The 18,588-nt window shown below is 34.6% G+C and overlaps 2 protein-coding genes and 1 long non-coding RNA gene across 3 annotated transcripts; all 3 read left to right on the top strand.

Annotated features, from left to right (window-relative positions):
- Positions 1 to 592: 592 nt before the first annotated feature.
- On the top strand, positions 593 to 9,859 carry LOC139844877 (uncharacterized). Its single transcript, XM_071835098.1, has 5 exons — positions 593 to 779; positions 858 to 1,315; positions 7,644 to 8,247; positions 8,580 to 9,648; positions 9,742 to 9,859. Exons 1-4 carry the CDS (start codon positions 711 to 713, stop codon positions 9,039 to 9,041), a joined length of 1,593 nt encoding a protein of 530 aa, XP_071691199.1. The 5' UTR covers positions 593 to 710; the 3' UTR covers positions 9,042 to 9,648; positions 9,742 to 9,859.
- On the top strand, positions 9,453 to 12,271 carry LOC139842514 (uncharacterized; the record flags this gene model as incomplete). Its single annotated transcript, XM_071832646.1, has 3 exons — positions 9,453 to 9,934; positions 10,945 to 11,545; positions 11,724 to 12,271. Coding segments are annotated over 3 exons (1,545 nt in total), but the record flags the coding sequence as incomplete, so codon positions are not given.
- A 1,746-nt stretch (positions 12,272 to 14,017) lies between these two features.
- Positions 14,018 to 17,380, top strand: LOC139839584 (uncharacterized). Its single transcript, XR_011756986.1, has 3 exons — positions 14,018 to 14,315; positions 15,391 to 15,594; positions 17,089 to 17,380. It is a non-coding gene; the product is annotated as an uncharacterized lncRNA (long non-coding RNA).
- Positions 17,381 to 18,588: the final 1,208 nt, after the last annotated feature.

Below are 18,588 nucleotides of genomic sequence, written 5' to 3'. Positions count from 1 at the left end.
AATGAGATACGTTCAATCAACAACTCTGCTGATCTTTATACCAAAGCACTGTCAATCGCTGTTTTCAAAACATACGTTCACAATATTGGCATGAGGCAAGTTCAAAAGATGTGACGACTCAGCGTTGTCTACTTGAGGGGGAGTCAACTCTATGCTGCACTCTTTTTCCCTTAGCTAAAGTTTTATCCCACTGGGTTTTCTTTAGCAAGGTTTTTAACGAGGCAGTATTAATTGCTCTTTAAAAAAAAAAAAAAATTACCATCCAAGAGGGAGTGTTGTAAATTTAGTAGTTAAATATGGATGGTAATTAGTCAAATATGGATAGTAAAATTTGTACTATATATATGATTCAAATTGAACCAGGCCACTAAAGGTAGTTATAAGCCTACTGAAATATAATAGCACAAACTTTTTTTTCTTTTTACAAATGAACACACCTTTACAAATGAACACACCTATTAAAACAAATTTTTTTTACTTTTTATAAATAAGCAGATAACTTTTTTACTTTTTACTTTAATAGTATCGATAATTCACAAACCCATGGCAACACACGGCCTTCCACTCGTTTGAACCAAGTGTCATATTAAATATGAAAATATAAATAATTCAAAGTAGAAATAAATTAAATATGAAAATATAAATAATTCAAAGTAGAAATAAATAGATACTAACAGGCAAGTCAACAACTTTCATTTAGAACACACCCTATGGTGTCCAGTTGCCTCTTTTTGACCCCCATTTTTTGGTTGCACATCCTGCTCATAACCTCAGCCAATGTATGTTTTCTATCAATCTTTCTTAATAATTTGTCACATAAATAGTAATTTATACTTACCATACCTTATAAATTGTAGCCAACTGATTGGACTAACCATGGTGGAGATTTAAGCAATAGAAGATACGCGTATGGTGAAACAAATATTAGTCCTGAAACTGTGAATAACCTTACGTTAAAATGGAAGTTTTTCGCTGGAAAAGATATAACCGCGACACCAGCAATATACAACGATACCATCTATTTTCCGAGTTGGAATGGAAACATATACGCGCTTAATGCATCGAATGGGTCAGTTATATGGGAAAAGAATCTTGGTAAGCTAACTGGGCTTAATTCAACAGGACTCATACAAGGAGTTAATTCGACCGTATCAAGGGCTACCCCTACTGTTGCTGATGATCTTTTGATCATTGGAATTTATGGACCGGCTTACGTTATAGGGCTTAAACGTAGCAATGGAGAGCTTGTGTGGTCTACACAACTCGATACGCATTATGCTTCTCTTGTCACCATGTCAGGAACATATCATAGAAGGTATGTTTTTAGTTTTTGGTTTTGAAATGGGAGGTTATGAGCAGGATGTGCTCATAACTTTACCGGAATGTGTTTTAGAGTGTTGGTGTACCGCAAAATATAATGATATATTATCATCACCAATTTGAAATGGCTAATTGTTATAATATATAAATATATATATAAATGGATAGTCAATTATTGGTACACAAAAGTAATATTATTGTATTACCTAAACTTGTGATATTTTTGCTATAAATAGCCATGAATGCAAGCATTAAACTTGTACCATTTCTCACACTTAAAAAGTGTTTCTTTCTTTCTCTCCATTATCATCTTTGTTCTTACACTTCATTATTAGCATTCTTAATCAATAATCAAACCTCTAAAGGTAGTTATAAGCCTATTGAATTATAACATCAAGAATCAAACCTCTAAAGGTAGTTATAAGCCTACTGAATTATAACACGTTATCAGCACGATAATCTTAATACTAATTATGGTTGGCTCTGCCACCTAAATGATATATGGTCGGTTATACCACCTGAATAATATATGGTCGACACTGTCGTCTAATTATCATTTATGTTACTAACATTTATATTTCAATTATCTAACATTTATATGGCCGACACTGTCGCCTAATTATCATTTATGTTACTAACATTTATATTTCTATTATCTAACATTTATATGGCCGACACTGTCGCCTAATTATCATTTATGTTACTAACATTTATATTTCTATTATCTAACATTTATATGGCCGACACTGTCGCCTAATTATCATTTATGTTTACTAATATTTATATTTATGTTATATAACATTTATTAATGATTGCTTACATATGGTCGACACTGTCACCTACTTATCATTTATGTTATATTAAATTTATGTTTAATGTTTATATACTTATGAATATAAAGTGACTATAATTTATCATGTTGTTTGTTTTAATAGAAAATGTCGAATCTGGAAAAGCTTAAATTTACTCCTTTAGAATCAACTGGAAACAACTACATGCCATGGGTTATAAAAGTAAAAATGCATCTTAAATCAATGGGCATTCTTGAAGCCATAAATGAAAACAACACTTGTTCTGAAAAAGAACAAGCAACGGCATGTTGCTTTATTCATCAACATATTGATGAATGCTTACAAAATAATTATGTGACTGTAGAAGATCCCCATGTTTTATGGGAAGGTCTCAAAAGCAGATTCAATAATCAAAGAGAAATTTTACTTCCAGCTGCTATGGAACAATGGAGAACATTAAGGTTCCAAGACTTTAAGAAAGTAAATGAATATAGCTCAGCTCTATATAATACATGTTCACAACTTAAATTCTGTGGACATGAAATAAGTGATGCAGACATGATGGAGAAAACTTTCTCCACAATGAATGCTGCAAACATCACAGTGCAAAGAAATTTGAGAATGCTAAAGTTCAAAACATATCCTGAACTTAATTCATATCTCTTAGTTGCAGAGCAAAATGATGAGCTATTGATGAAAAATCAGCAATCCCGTCCTACTGGTACACTTGCAATCCCTGAAGCAAATACTGCAAATAATTATAAACAGGGACAAGGACGCGGGCAAGGTCGTGGTTATAATAACCATCACCATCATCATGCCAAAAGCCATAACTATGGTAGAAACCATCCTTATGGTAATGGTAATGGGCGAGGACGTGGTCGTGGCCGTGGTGGTCAAAGAAATAATAATCCACGAAAATATAAATATCAACCACAAAACAAGCCCACTAAACAAGATGTTGAAGAAAATTCTTCTAAAAATTCTGAAGAATCTTGCTACAGATGTGGTAGAATGGGCCACTGGGCTAATACTTGCCGAACATCTAAACATCTTGTTAAGATGTATCAGGATTCGCTGAAAGATAAAGAAAAGGAAGTAAACTTTGTGGATAACGTCGATCCAACAGTCACTGAGAAACCATCTGATTTATATGAAGATTTCTTGAATGTTTAAGTTGTGTGTCTTTCGAAAAATAAACGATTTAATATCGTCTGTCTTTGTCATTATGTTTGCTAAATGTTTCAGTACTATCTATTTGCGTGTAAAATATTGTGTAATATTAATGTACTCACTATTTATTTCTTATATATGAAGTTCAATATGAATTTTGCTGGAATACAACATCAATCAAGTGGTGGAGATCTCTGTATAGCAGACAGTGGAACTACACACACGATACTTAAATCCGAGAAATATTTTATTGATCTAAAACCAACGGAAGGAACTATACATACAATATCAGGACCTGCTAACTTGATAAAAGGGATAGGAAAGGCAAATTTCATACTACCAAATGGTACAAAATTTTTAATAAATGATGCCTTATTTTCTCCCAAGTCAAGCAGAAATTTATTGAGTTTCTCCGACATATACCTTAACGGGTATGATTATCAGTCAGTGACAACAGAAAATGAGAAATATTTAAGTATCACTGACAAGAGTCATGTGGTTGAAAAACTGCCAAGACTTAGTTCTGGATTACATTATACACATATAAATGTACCAGAAATAAATATGGTAGTTAATGAAAAATATATTGATCCTGGTGTATTCAGTTTATGGCATAACAGATTAGGCCATCCAGGATCAACAATGATGAAAAGGATTATTGAATGTACTCATGGACATCCACTAAAGGATAGAAAAATCCATCATGATACAATGGTTCCATGTACATCTTGCTCTCTTGGAAAATTGATAACTAGACCCTCACCACTTAAGGTTGAGAAAGAATCACCAATGTTTCTTGAAAGAATTCAAGGTGATATATGTGGACCAATTCATCCACCATGTGGACCATTTAGATATTTCATGGTTCTAATAGACGCATCTAGCAGATGGTCTCATGTTTGTCTGTTATCAAGCCGTAATGTGGCATTTGCAAAATTTCTTGCCCAAATTATTAAATTGAGAGCTCATTTTCCTGATTACACTATTAAAAGGGTGAGACTTGATAATGCTGGTGAATTTACATCTCAAGCATTTAATGACTATTGCATGTCTATAGGAATTGTTGTAGAACATTCTGTTGCTCATGTGCATACACAAAATGGTTTAGCCGAGTCATTGATTAAACGTTTACAGCTAATCGCTAGACCATTGATAATGAGAACAAAACTCCCTGTATCTATATGGGGTCATGCAATTTTACATGCTGCTGCATTGATTCGCATCAGACCAAGTGCAAGTCATAAATATTCCCCCCTACAACTTGCTTTTGGTCAAGAGCCAAATATTTCCCATCTTAGAACATTTGGTTGTGCAGTGTATGTTCCAATTGCGACACCACAACGTACAAAAATGGGTCCTCAAAGGAGGTTGGGAATATATGTTGGATATGAAACATCTTCAATATTAAGGTATATTGAACCTATGACAGGTGACGTTTTTACAGCACGTTTTGCTGATTGTCATTTTAATGAAACATTGTTCCCTAGATTAGGGGGAGAAATGAAAAATAAAGAAAATGATGTTTCATGGTGTGAACCTCAATTAAAGTATCTTGATCCTCGCACAAAAGAATGCGAGACAGAAGTTCAAAAGATAATGCATATACAAGAACTTGCAAATCAATTGCCTAATGCATTTACAGATACAAAAATGGTGACAAAATCATATATACCAGCAGTAAATACTCCAGCTCGAATTGAAATTCCAAAAGCTGGCAATAACGTCACTCATGAATCTTTGCCACGTCAGAAACGTGGATGACCAATTGGTTCAAAGGATAAAAATCCTCGAAAAAGAAAATCAGCTGATAATGAAGTAAAAGAAAGTGTTCAAGAAGAACCACAAATCAGTACTCCTACTGCAGAGGAGATTGATGATGTCAATACAGAAATTGCAATCAATTATGCATATTCAAAAATATTATGGAACCGAAATGAAATGAAAAATCTTGATGATAAATTTTCATTTAATGTTGCATATGACATCATGAATAATGATGATGATCCAGAACCAACATCTATGGTTGAATGTCAAAATAGACATGATTGGGCTCAATGGAAAGAAGCAATACAAGCTGAATTAGAATCACTCAATAAAAGAAAAGTTTTCGGATCCATCATTCTCACTCCTAAAGATGTGAAACCTGTAGGATACAGATGGATTTTTGTCCGAAAAATAAATGAGAAAAATGAAGTTACAAGGTATAAAGCTAGACTTGTAGCTCAAGGTTTTTCTCAAAGACCGGGAATTGATTATGAAGAAACTTATTCCCCTGTTATGGATGCAATTACTTTTAGGTACTTAATCAGCCTGGCAGTTTCTAAAAATTTAGAAATGCATCTCATGGATGTTGTGACTGCTTACCTATATGGATCACTTGATAGTGATATATATATATGAAGATACCTGAATGATTTAAGGTACCAGAAGCATCAAATGCAAAACCCAAAGAAATGTATTCGATTAAATTACAAAGATCTTTATATGGGTTAAAACAATCGGGACGTATGTGGTATAACCGATTAAGTGATTACTTGATAAGCAAAGGGTATACAAATAACCTTACTTGCCCTTGTGTTTTCATTAAGAAAACAACATCCGGATATGTAATCATAGCTGTTTATGTTGATGATCTTAACATCATAGGTACAAATAAAGAGATCCATGAAGCCATTCAACTTCTAAAGAAAGAATTTGAAATGAAAGATCTCGGAAAAACCAAGTATTGCCTTGGTTTACAAATTGAGCATACGCCTAATGGTTTACTTGTACATCAAACAACATATACTGAAAAGATTTTGAAACGTTTCAATATGGACAAGGCAAAACCATTAAGTACTCCTATGGTTGTTAGATCACTCAATGTTGAAACTGATCCATTTCGTCCATGTGAAGATCATGAAGATATTCTTGGACCAGAAGTACCATATCTTAGTGCAATTGGAGCTCTTATGTATCTTACAAATTGTACAAGACCTGACATTTCTTTTGCAGTTAATTTGTTGGCAAGGTTCAGCTCTGCTCCTACCAAAAGACACTGGAATGGGATCAAACACATATTTCGATACCTTCGAGGAACTACTGATTTAGGATTATTTTATTCTAACGAATCAAAACAAGATTTGGTTGGTTATGCTGATGCAGGTTATTTATCTGATCCACATAAAGCTAAATCTCAAACTGGATATGTATTCCTAAATGGAGGTACTGTAATATCATGGCGTTCTCAAAAACAAACACTTGTTGCTACATCATCAAATCATGCCGAAGTGATTGCATTACATGAAGCTACTCGGGAATGTTTTTGGTTGAGATCAATGACACAAATCATTACTGATTCTTGTGGACTAAAATGCGATAAAAGTCCAACAATTATCTATGAAGATAATGCAGCTTGCATAGCACAGATGAAAGAAGGGTATATCAAAAGTGACCGAACCAAACACATACCTCCTAGATTCTTCTCATACACTCAAAATCTCATTAAGGACAACGAGATTGAAATGAGATATGTTCAATCCAGCAAAAACTCTGCTGATCTTTTCACGAAAGCACTTCCAACTGCTATTTTCAGAACACACGTTCATAACATTGGCATGAGACATGTTCAAAAGATGTAACAACTGAAGCGATGTCTACTTGAGGGGGAGTCAACTCCATGCTGCACTCTTTTTCCCTTAGCTAAAGTTTTTTCCCACTGGGTTTTCTTTAGCAAGGTTTTTAACGAGGCAGTAACTTACAGTTGATCTTCAACAAACAAAATTGCTATCCAAGGGGGAGTGTTATAATATATAAATATATATATAAATGGATAGTCAATTATTGGTACACAAAAGTAATATTATTGTATTACCTAAACTTGTGATATTTTTGCTATAAATAGCCATGAATGCAAGCATTAAACTTGTACCATTTCTCACACTTAAAAAGTGTTTCTTTCTTTCTCTCCATTATCATCTTTGTTCTTACACTTCATTATTAGCATTCTTAATCAATAATCAAACCTCTAAAGGTAGTTATAAGCCTATTGAATTATAACATCAAGAATTAAACCTCTAAAGGTAGTTATAAGCCTACTGAATTATAACACTAATTTAAATTTAGTATATTTTGTTTGATTATTACAAAACAGAAAGTTGAATTAGTATGCTTATGATATGCTTTCAAAAAGTCAAAAAGTAGAAGTTTGACCATTAGCTTTGTGTTACATAGTCAACTATAACTATAGTAGTGACAGAGTGATCTGTTGATGTAATATTCTAAAGTTTAAACTTTATTTCACTTTTATACCATGCTTACATAAATTTAGTTGTATAATTTAATATAAATTGTGTGACAATATAATATGATTGTCTGCAGTGCCTTCTATGTGGGAACATCTTCATCAGAAGAAGCTGTTTCAAGTATTCGAACATGTTGTTCATTTATAGGTAGTTTTTTCAAGTTAAATGCCAAAAATGGTAAAATCTTGTGGCAAACCTACATGTTGCCCGATAACCACGGTGGCATCAATGAATACGCTGGTGCCGGCTTATGGGGTAGCAGTCCATCCATCGATATTAAACGTAACGCAATCTACATTGCCACTGGGAACATGTATCACGCCCCGTTAAATGTCACACAATGTCAAGAAGCACAAAACAATCAAACTACACCAACGGACGAAGATAAGTGTATAGTCCCCGAAAACCATTCCAATTCGATTCTGTCACTTGACTTGGATTCAGGACACATTATATGGTATAGACAGTTAGGTGGTTATGATGTCTGGTTTTTTGCTTGTAACAATCTTTCTACTTCTGGGTGTCCACCTGGACCTAATCCAGATGCAGATTTCGCAGAAGCACCAATGATTTTAACAATTAATGCGCGTGGTAAAAAACGTGATATTGTTGTAGCTGTACAAAAGAGTGGGATTGCTTGGGCTTTGGATCGCAATAATGGTACCATCGTTTGGTCTACGGTAACAATCTGTTATCAAGTATTAGTCTATTTTATCTATTATATACTTTTAATAAAGCATTCCTTAACAATCCTTCTCACATTAGATTGTGAAAGGAAATTGGAGTCCCTTTAAGCTTAAAGTAGTGGCTAACTAACATCCTCACCATGGTTAACATGTCCGGTTAGTCCACTACTTTAGCTGTGAGGGGAATAACTCACTAGAGCAGTGACCCTTTGGTATTAATTGTTTTATTGCTGCTTTTAAAAAAAAAAGTATTAATTGTTCTATTTTATAGACATTCGATAACTAAAAATGGTAATGAACATACTATTCGAAAAATGTTACTGTAGGAAGCTGGACCTGGAGGTGCAGGTGGAGGAGGTGCATGGGGGTCGGCGACAGATGGAAAGACGGTTTACACAAACATTGCCAATAGTTTGGGAAGTAATTTTACATTGAAGCCGTCAAACGACACAACAAATAGTGGAGGATGGGTGTCGATTGATGCCACAAGTGGCAACGTCTTGTGGTCGACAGGAAATCCAAGTAGAGCGACTGCAACGGGTCCTGTAAGTTTAGCCAATGGTGTTTTGTTTGCTGGATCAACCAATGGGACTGGACCCATTTACGCTATGAATGCTTCAACCGGAGATATTTTATGGTCGTATAACACTGGAGCCACGATATATGGTGGCTTGTCTATAAGCAACGGCTGTGTGTATGTAGGAAATGGTTACAAATTGAATTTAGGAGCTTTTGATCCAACTTATACTCCTGGAACAACACTATTCGCCTTTTGCATTCCCCTCTGATTGAATAACACATATATATCTGAATAAAGAACTTTTGTATGCAATTATAGTACAAATTTAGTATAGTTCTATTTATGAACATATTGTGTGCATCATGTGGTTGACTTTGCAACACTTTTTTGTTTATTACACATCATTCTATTCAATTGATTGTTATATGAAATATGAATATGTGAACACACAAAATATTAAGTCTTGAAATTGTTAATGACTTGTTTGATATTCTTTGAAGAACATACCACTGAATTAACTTCTATTTTCATGGCACAAACTTTTCTCTGCTTCCCTATCTTCCTTTTCTTGGTTATATGCTCAGCTAATGTAAGATACCTTTTTTTCGCTCCGTATTTTTTTTTTATAAAGTATTGTTTTACAAAGATTTATGTTTTAAGCAGTTATCTTAAATGTTAATCATCACAGGCAAGTCATCCTGATTGGCCAAACCATGGTGGCGATTTAAGAAATCGTAGATACGCATATGGTGAAACAAAGATTAGCGCTGCAACTGTGGCTAACCTTAAGCTGAAGTGGAAATTTGTGGCTGGGAAAGATATAAGTGCAACACCAGCAATATACAACAACACCATATATGTTCCTAGTTGGAATGGTAAAATATATGCACTTGACGCGTTAGACGGGTCAGTTATTTGGCAACAAGAAATCGGCGAGTTAACAGGATTTAACTCGGCTTCAACTGTAGGTGTCGTAGTAGGAGTGAATTGGACCGTGTCCAGGTCCACTCCGACTGTTGCTGATGAAATTTTGATCGTTGGATTATATGGACCGGCTTACGTTGTAGGACTTAAACGTAGCAATGGCGAGCTCGTTTGGTCTAAGCAGCTCGATACACATAATTATTCTCTTATCACCATGTCTGGAACTTTTTATAAAAGGTATGTTTATTTATGTTTATTTCGTGTAGCAATTTGTTTGTAGTCCAAGTTTGAACTTTTCTTGTTTCAATCTTTGAAAAGTAAAGCTTTGACCACATATACGTTGAGTTTGACTAGTGATGGCAAAAATACCCGTATTCGATGGGTAATCCCGAAACCCGATATTATTGGTCCGGGTTTGGTTCGGGTATACGGGTTTAGGGTTGGGTATGAGTATAGGTTTACTTTTTTACGCGGGATCGGGTTTGGTTTTAAATAAAAACTCATATACCCTACCCGTATGCTCGACCCATATACCCAATTAGTTTATTCAATATATTACATTGAATGTTACAAACAAATACCAACCTGTGCTTATATCCGACTAGCCCACTTCATAAGGCCCACCAAAATGGACAAGAAAAACATGCATACATTACATCCGAGTACAGACATGTAACTGAGATTAATCCTTGGATGCTACTATGAACAAGCTGCACAACAAGATTCTTTAACGTTTAATTCTTTAACATTTTAATCTCAGTTAGTAATGTAGTTTGTAAATTCTTTAACATTTAATTTAATTTGATTTGAATTAAATGGTTACCCGATTATCCGTGGGGAAATCCGTTACCTGACGGTTAATTAGTTAATGGTTACCCGCCAGGTATAGTACCGGGTTTGAGAGTGAGTTTCTTAATCGGGTTTGGGTTTGGTATTGCCTATACCCGACCAAACCCTACCCGATGTCATCCTTAAGTTGACTTCTAAAATAACAATAGATGAAGTATTTATTTAAAGATAAAATTATGCAGATAGTCCCTATAGTTTACTCAAATTTTCACGCGTAGTCCCTAAACTTTTTTTCATTGGTAGTCATTTAAATTGTAATTATTTCTGTGGATCATCCCATCGTCAGATGACTATGACTGTTAAATTTTTCCACTAAATTCAGTCATGTGAGTTGCACGTGGGGGTAAAATAGTCTTTTTCTCCGTTAACTTATTTAGATTTATTTTATGGTTTTGCAGCGCTTTCTATGTGGGAACTTCATCGCTAGAAGAAAGTTTAAGCATTGAATCATGTTGTACATTTAGAGGTAGTTTCTCCAAATTAAATGCCAAAAATGGCAACATCATATGGCAAACCTACATGTTGCCAAACAATTACGGTAGCAAGGACGAATACGCTGGTGCCGCCTTATGGGGCAGCAGTCCGTCCATCGACAAACACCGCAACACAGTCTATATTGCCACTGGTAACTTATATTCAGCCCCACTAAATGTCACACAATGCCAAGAAGCACAAAACAATCAAACAACACCTACAGAAAAAGATAAATGCATAGAGCCCGAAAACCATTCAAATTCAATCCTAGCGCTCGATTTGTATTCAGGGGATATTAAATGGTATCAACAGTTAGGAGGTTACGATGTATGGTTTCGTGCTTGTAATAATCTTTCAACTTCAGGGTGTCCGCCTGGGCCTAATCCAGACGCAGATTTTGGTGAAGCACCAATGATATTAACCGTTAATAGTCATGGAAACAAGCATGATATTGTGGTTGCTGTACAAAAAAGTGGGTTTGCGTGGGCTTTGGATCGTGACAACGGTAGTATTGTATGGTCTAAGGTAATCCGTTTAAAAATACGACGCGTTTGACCCAGGACCCATTTCAACCCAAAATCATTTTTGACCCGTTACTCAAACCGACCCAACCTGAGATGTTTGCCAGGTATATGTATAAGGAGCAATGGAGGATGTTTTAAGTATTTATAGAAATTTTGAGCCCGTAAAATTGTTATTGTAGGAAGCGGGACCTGGAGGGCCCGGTGGAGGAGGTACATGGGGATCTGCAACCGATGGAGAGACGGTTTACACCAACATTGCCAATAGTGGACGAAGAAACTTTACGTTAAAGCCATCAAATACTACAACGACTAGCGGTGGATGGGTGTCAATGGATGGCACGAACGGCAATATATTATGGTCAACCGCAAATCCAAGTAATGCGACTGCAAGTGGCCCTGTGAGCTTAGCCAATGGCGTTTTGTTTGCTGGATCAACTAACGGGAGTGGACCTATTTATGCTATGAGTGCTGCAACCGGAAAAATTTTGTGGTCCTACAAAACCGGAGCCAGTGTGTATGGTGGCATGTCCATAAGCAATGGTTGCATTTATGTTGGAAGTGGTTACAAAGTAAGTGTAGGACTTTATAATCCTGCTTACACTCCTGGAACAACATTATTTGCCTTCTGCATTCTTCCATAGCAACAATAGATTGTATAAAAATAAAAATTAAATACAGAGATGGATATGGTTATGTATTGTTTAACGATAGCATGATAATAGAATTAGAACTCAAGAAATCACACAAAAGTGCCATTTTCCAACATTGTTACAAACATAATACAATGCATGAAAACCATATTAATATGACCTTAGGTATACATGAGTAATTAGTCATCATTCATTATACAATCCCCTTTGATTTACAAGTAGAATGATTGAATTGTAACAAACAAACTACCGTATAGAGCCCTAATACCTCGAATGTCGCCTGGACTCAAGCCTTATGTTACCCTTGAATTGAAACTAGGCCACATTATTGCATTCTTAAGTCTTAACTTGGCTATGACCATGTCCAAGTAAGTGTCCTGTTGCCTGTATGCCAAACTTTCGATTTCATAAGCATTTGCTACGGCTCATTGAAAACTTATCTTTATGTCGGCACCTTTCGTAAGTTCTTGCTCTTGAAAACGTCAAATATTTTTTTTGAACAGCATATTTCAAAACGTGAAATATTGAGAAGCAATTGTCCATTTGATAATAGCTCGTGCAACGGGAGGCATGAATCGACTAGGGAAATTTGATCCAAAAGCTAAATTAGATGCCTTTTCCCTAGGCCATGAAAACAAGTAAGAAAGTACAAGCAAAAAAAAAAAAAAAGAGTTTAGACATCATAACAGGACCGTCTTTGATACATGTGTAGAGTGTGCAATCGCACTCAAAGTTTTATACATGCCCAAAATCTTAAAATATTATAATGCATATTTTTATATATATATATACTAGCAGAATCATATTGAAATAAAAAATTTAAATTGTAGTTAACTAGTTTACAGAGTACGAGTTTAAAAAAAAAAGGTAATTTCTTATTATTAGACCCATTAGTCATTTCAATCTATAATAAAAAAAATGATGGTGATTCAAGTCATTTTAATTGGCCCAGTTCAACTGTATATTAAATCATGCATTCATCTCTATACATGATACGTAGTTACATTTATACAAATACATATATATATATATATATATATATATATATATATATATATATATATATATATATATATATATATATATATACAAGGGGGTTCATTTTTATGACTCAAATAGGAGTTCTCAAAATCATTGAGACGGTCTTTGATCATTACAGAATGTTACATAGTTAAGACCTGTAAGCAATATCTTCTATACTTGATTCATATAATATAACTTTTAATATATCCAAATCCATGAAAATGAATGAGAATAGTTATGATAAACTGTATTTATAATTAAACCAAATGTCAAGTGACATGCGCGCTCGATTTTAATATCTATATCTATATCTATATCTATATCTATATCTATCTATAATAATTTTATAAAGCATGTGCATGTGTCACATGTATATTTTTTTTAACCATTAAATCATTTCTTTCAACGACCCTCATCATTTGCACGTAATACACACGTTTGGACGGAAACCCGAACCCGATCGACGGTACCCGGGAACACAGTCGGAGTAGAGATCCGTGAACGAATCCGGTAAAACTTCCCTATAGGGTCAATATATACCACTATTATTGGTATTCAATTGGTTTAAAGAAAATCATGTCATCTTTAAGGATCGAACCCATGACTTCTCCCTATCCCATGATATAAATTACATGGAGAGAACCGGTAAACTATGACCCAAGTTCACCTGCTATTCAGCTAAATTAACCTTTAATCATCTCTCTAATTAATCCAGATTAATTTAATTATCCTGACAAAATTACACGTGTCCATGTTATACTAGGGTTTGCAAAGATCACCCATTTGAATAATGCTCACGACTAATCTGCTAAAACCGCTCCGATTACAATGAATGATACGATTTTCGGTAAAACTGAACGATCCTTGATTATAAACAAACAACCATTGATTTCCATTTGTCGGTTACGAGTCTGCTGATACGAAGATGCCAGAATGCCACAATCGATCCTTGATTTCAAATCAATTGTAAGCAGATTGAATAAAGGTATCAAGTATGTCAATTTGAAAGACACCTGGTTCAAGTCGCGGACGATGATTGATTTGTCTATATCTGATCATGTGTGCGTCCATATATAATCATCCAAAGTTCCAGAGCAGGTAACGAATTAACTATTTTTTTAATTTTTTCAAAGTAGATTCATGTGCTGTCATTTCGAATTTTGGATTAATATGCATATTATTCATTTTTCATTTGAAAGCGAATAGTATGAATTAAGTGTTTTTTCATTTGTAACGTTGCCCTGTTTGTTTGTTAATGCACATACAGAACACAACTTTGCACAAGAAGTGTTTGCTAAAATCCTTGAATGAATATATAACGTTGCAATTATGTCTGGACTACTATTGTATCATATTTGAATAGTAAAGTGTAATGAATATCATGTTGTGTTCAACTTTTCATTCCACACTATTTGCTACAAGTTACCACTAAACCTCAACATAGTGCAAGTTGAATCTTTTTAGGTTGTGTTGATGAATATGTGAATTTAGTACGCATGATACTCAAGGATATCTAAACTCAATCCCCCGGAAACACTACGTCATGGACAGAGGCGAAACTAGGATTTTTTTGACCGGGGGCAAAAAATTTTTTTTAAACCGTAGCAATTTTTTTGGATACAATTTGAAGATTTTGGGGCAAAAGTTAGAGATTTTGGGGCAAAATTTGAAGATTTTGGGGCAAAAGTTGGAGAATTTGGGGCAAAATTTGAAGGTTTTGAGGCAAAATATGTTGGTTTGGGGGCAAAAAAAAAAAATCCACCGGGGGCAAAGTCGAAAAACCCAAAATTTTTACACTGAAAAAAAAAAACCCCACCGGGGGCGCCCGCCCCCCCTGCCCTTCATCATTTTCGCCTCTGGTCATGGAGACCTCCGACTGATGTCTCAATTTGAGTATTTTTGTTGTTTTAGGGAATTTACTTAAAATTACATTCTCTAATTTTTGTAAAGCACAACAAAATGGGTGAGTCATGTTGGTTTTGTCATTATGAGCTATGATCTATTAAAATTTAACACATGTTTAATCTACTTCAAGATAATTATGTCATGCATATGTATCTTTATATTTGATTGGATTATCATGTGTTTTTGGACTTTGAAATCTAGAATGTGTGCAAATTTGTATTTTGTTTGTGACTGTTGTTCATGTGTTAATGTTGATCATTTTTTATAGGCTCTTGGCTAAGTGCTTGGTATTACAATGTGAGGTATGCATTCACATGATCACTGAATGATCTAGAATGAATATATAAATGTTGCAACTCTGACAAGTTTCGATTCGAGTGGAGACTTAATGATCTCCTACACGACATTTCGATCAACCCTCATATTAAGAAGCTTAAGCTGGTGTGCTGATTTTTTTCTGAGATACTTAAAGGTATTTATTCTATGGGATTTTTATTGCTATAATTCAGATATAAAGTCTATCACCTGATAAACATCACTTTTGTCATTTCCCTTTAACTATTGTTTTGATGATCTAAACTACAAATTCAAAAAAGAAGAAAAAGGCATTTTATTATCAATAACCTGTTTACAAGAAAGGCTAACTTTCTTCTTTTACAACAACAACAAAAAAACTCAATTCCACAAAAGTGAGGTATGAGGGAGGTAAGATGTAGACAATCCTTCCCCTATCATAGAATAAAGAGAAGTCATTTCTCCACCCAGTGTGAAACACGTTAAGAGTAGAGAAAAACCTCTCTCTCAATGTTCTAAGGATAGATTGCTTCTGAATGGACCTCTGGCCAATAAGTAAGTTACTAAAAAAAAGGCTGAGTCGCCATGAAAATGGTAGAATCAAATATTCATGGGTATTAAACCTGCTTGAAGTTCAATTTGAGCTCTAAGCGACAGTTCGCCAATAAATCGACGTTTGCTACCTTTCTTCTTTTAGATGAACAATTATGACAGCGGCCTCTGCAGGAGAAACATGCAGTCGATCCCCAACCCTTTGTGTGAAAGTATTTGAATTTCTACCATAGTAGTGATGTTTATCATTTTTTGCTCAAGTTTTGGACACTTGACCCGTTTGGGTCAAAAAGTGTCAAATTGGGTAATGACAAGCGTGGACATGTCCACTACAACGAGTTATGTATGTTTGCAAATTTTGGTGTTTTAAAAACGTGTTTCGGGCATGATTCGGTGAAAAGGGGAATTTATGACCCATTTGGGTAATATAGGCTAAATTTGACCCGTATGCAACGATTTTGAGAAACGGAAGTCACCAACACGCCTAAAATGTCATTTTCAAGTTGTGACATGAATTTGGTTAGCTCAGGTTAGCTGGATTCAAATTTGACTCGTCAACAGAAAGTTTTAGTATTTTAGTAAAAGTGTCAAAAATGAATCTCGGGTCTACTTTGCGAGCTTGTAAGTTGAAGGTGGCTAAGTTTTGGTAAAAACTAATAATTGAGTAAAAAAGTAGACCCGGCAGGCCTTAAACTGACGTATGATACATGTGATTTGGTTGAGTATAAACAGGTTCGAAAGAGCGTTTAAAATGGGAGTTGGTGGTTGAGATATGTTGTTACCATCAGTTAACATAGCAGCAACAGCACAGCTCTCGAGCTGTTTTCGCAAACCTATAATTTATAAACCGTAACTCCATTTTTAACATATAAATAGTCTATATATATAAAGATGGGAGAGTGTATTTTCCAATGGTCATGGCCTAATGTGTTATATCGGATCGTGTGGGACCAAAATCAGTTGTAAAGTTGATGTCCTAAATTTTTTTTTTTGTCTATTTTTGAGTATTGGTTTAATGTCGTTTCAATTTCACATGTTATCTTTTCCACAGTTAACCGATAAATCAGATGCTAATGTAAAACATGCTATCTTGAAGTGTAAATTAAACTTTTGTTTGCAGCGAAGTCGCAACAACAAACATGAGTTCAGCTGGGTTTTACTTGAGAATGACCAAAGATGAGCATTTATTCTCTTCTCCTAAATTTATGATCATGTTATTTACATCATTATTATATTGAAGATGATGATTCTTTGATACAAAAATATATTGTAGTAACTTTCATTGAATGCTTGAGAGAATTTGAAATACGAGCATACGTTGTAGATGTAGTCCCCAGTGTGTTATTCATCGTGACATTGGTAACATGTGAAAACTGGCCCGCAATCTTTAGCTATATTCAATGTATAGTAAATGAAGTAAAAAAAAAAAATGTATTATAGATGTTTAAGTTAGCCAACTTTTGGTCATGTACTTAATTATATACTTGCTACTTTTTGTATTAATATGATAGCTACACGAATTTTGCAGGTTGCGTCTTTACCATATGTTACAAATGTAACAAAAGACGTTCAATTGCGTAATCTTTAGCTATATTCAATGTAGAGTAAATGAGGTAAAAAATGTATTATAGATGTTTAAGTTAGCTAACTTTTGGTCATCTACTTAATTATATATTGCTACTTTTGGTATCAATATAATAGCTACACGAATTTTGCAAGTTGCGTCTTTACCATATGTTACAAATGTAACAAAAGACGTTCAATTGCGTACTTAATGTATAACACATACAATCTATACAAACATTAACGTGTTAGTATACTAATTTTTTAAGCTACCGTGAGACGCACGGGTTCTTAATATAGTTTACAAATATTGCAGCAACTACAACTAGGAGCAATTTAACTAGACGAACTAACAATTCTATTAGAGAACAACTTTGCTAAACACAAGCTTACACTTCAACCATTTATTTTTTTAATACTTACAAATTTCACCTTCTGATTTTCTCTTGTTACACGTAACATCATTAGTTCAGTACAGTTAACCGCACGAATCATTTTCCCACATATAAACAGCAATAACAAAAATATACATGAAATCTTTTGAATTTATACAAGTTCTCATCATTTCGATTCCACATAAAAATAATATAAAGCGTATAACAGATAACTGTACAAAGATGAAGACCTGGAGGGTGTTTGAGAATGCGATTTAAACAAGATTTTTTTATTTTTGAATGGCGATATCGGTATCACCTAGAGGAGACTTAACCACCTGCGCGATCATATACCACTCACTCACACGTTAAAGGGGATACCCAATTCGCAGCGATATTGGCAGTACCATCGAAGGTTGGGAAACACCACCCCCAGACCTTACCAAATCGCATTGACGTTGACACTACCATCAATGGATGAAAAACTCCCGCTTGGAATGAGAATCGAACATGGGTTGGCAGTGTGCCCCTGGTTGAATCTCAAGACATACACTCAAGCCAAGGCTTCGGTGTTGAACAAAATTTTTTAATTATTACATTTTTTAGATGCAAATAACTAGTTAATATTGTTTGGTACAACAAATTTGAAAATCACTTTTTTTACGATAAGAGACCATGAAACC

Source organism: Rutidosis leptorrhynchoides, chromosome 4 (genome assembly GCF_046630445.1).
Source record: "Rutidosis leptorrhynchoides isolate AG116_Rl617_1_P2 chromosome 4, CSIRO_AGI_Rlap_v1, whole genome shotgun sequence".
In the NCBI taxonomy this organism is placed as follows: Eukaryota; Viridiplantae; Streptophyta; class Magnoliopsida; order Asterales; family Asteraceae; genus Rutidosis; species Rutidosis leptorrhynchoides.
Note: the sequence above shows the minus strand (reverse complement) of the source record. Positions and strands in the feature narration are given on the sequence as shown.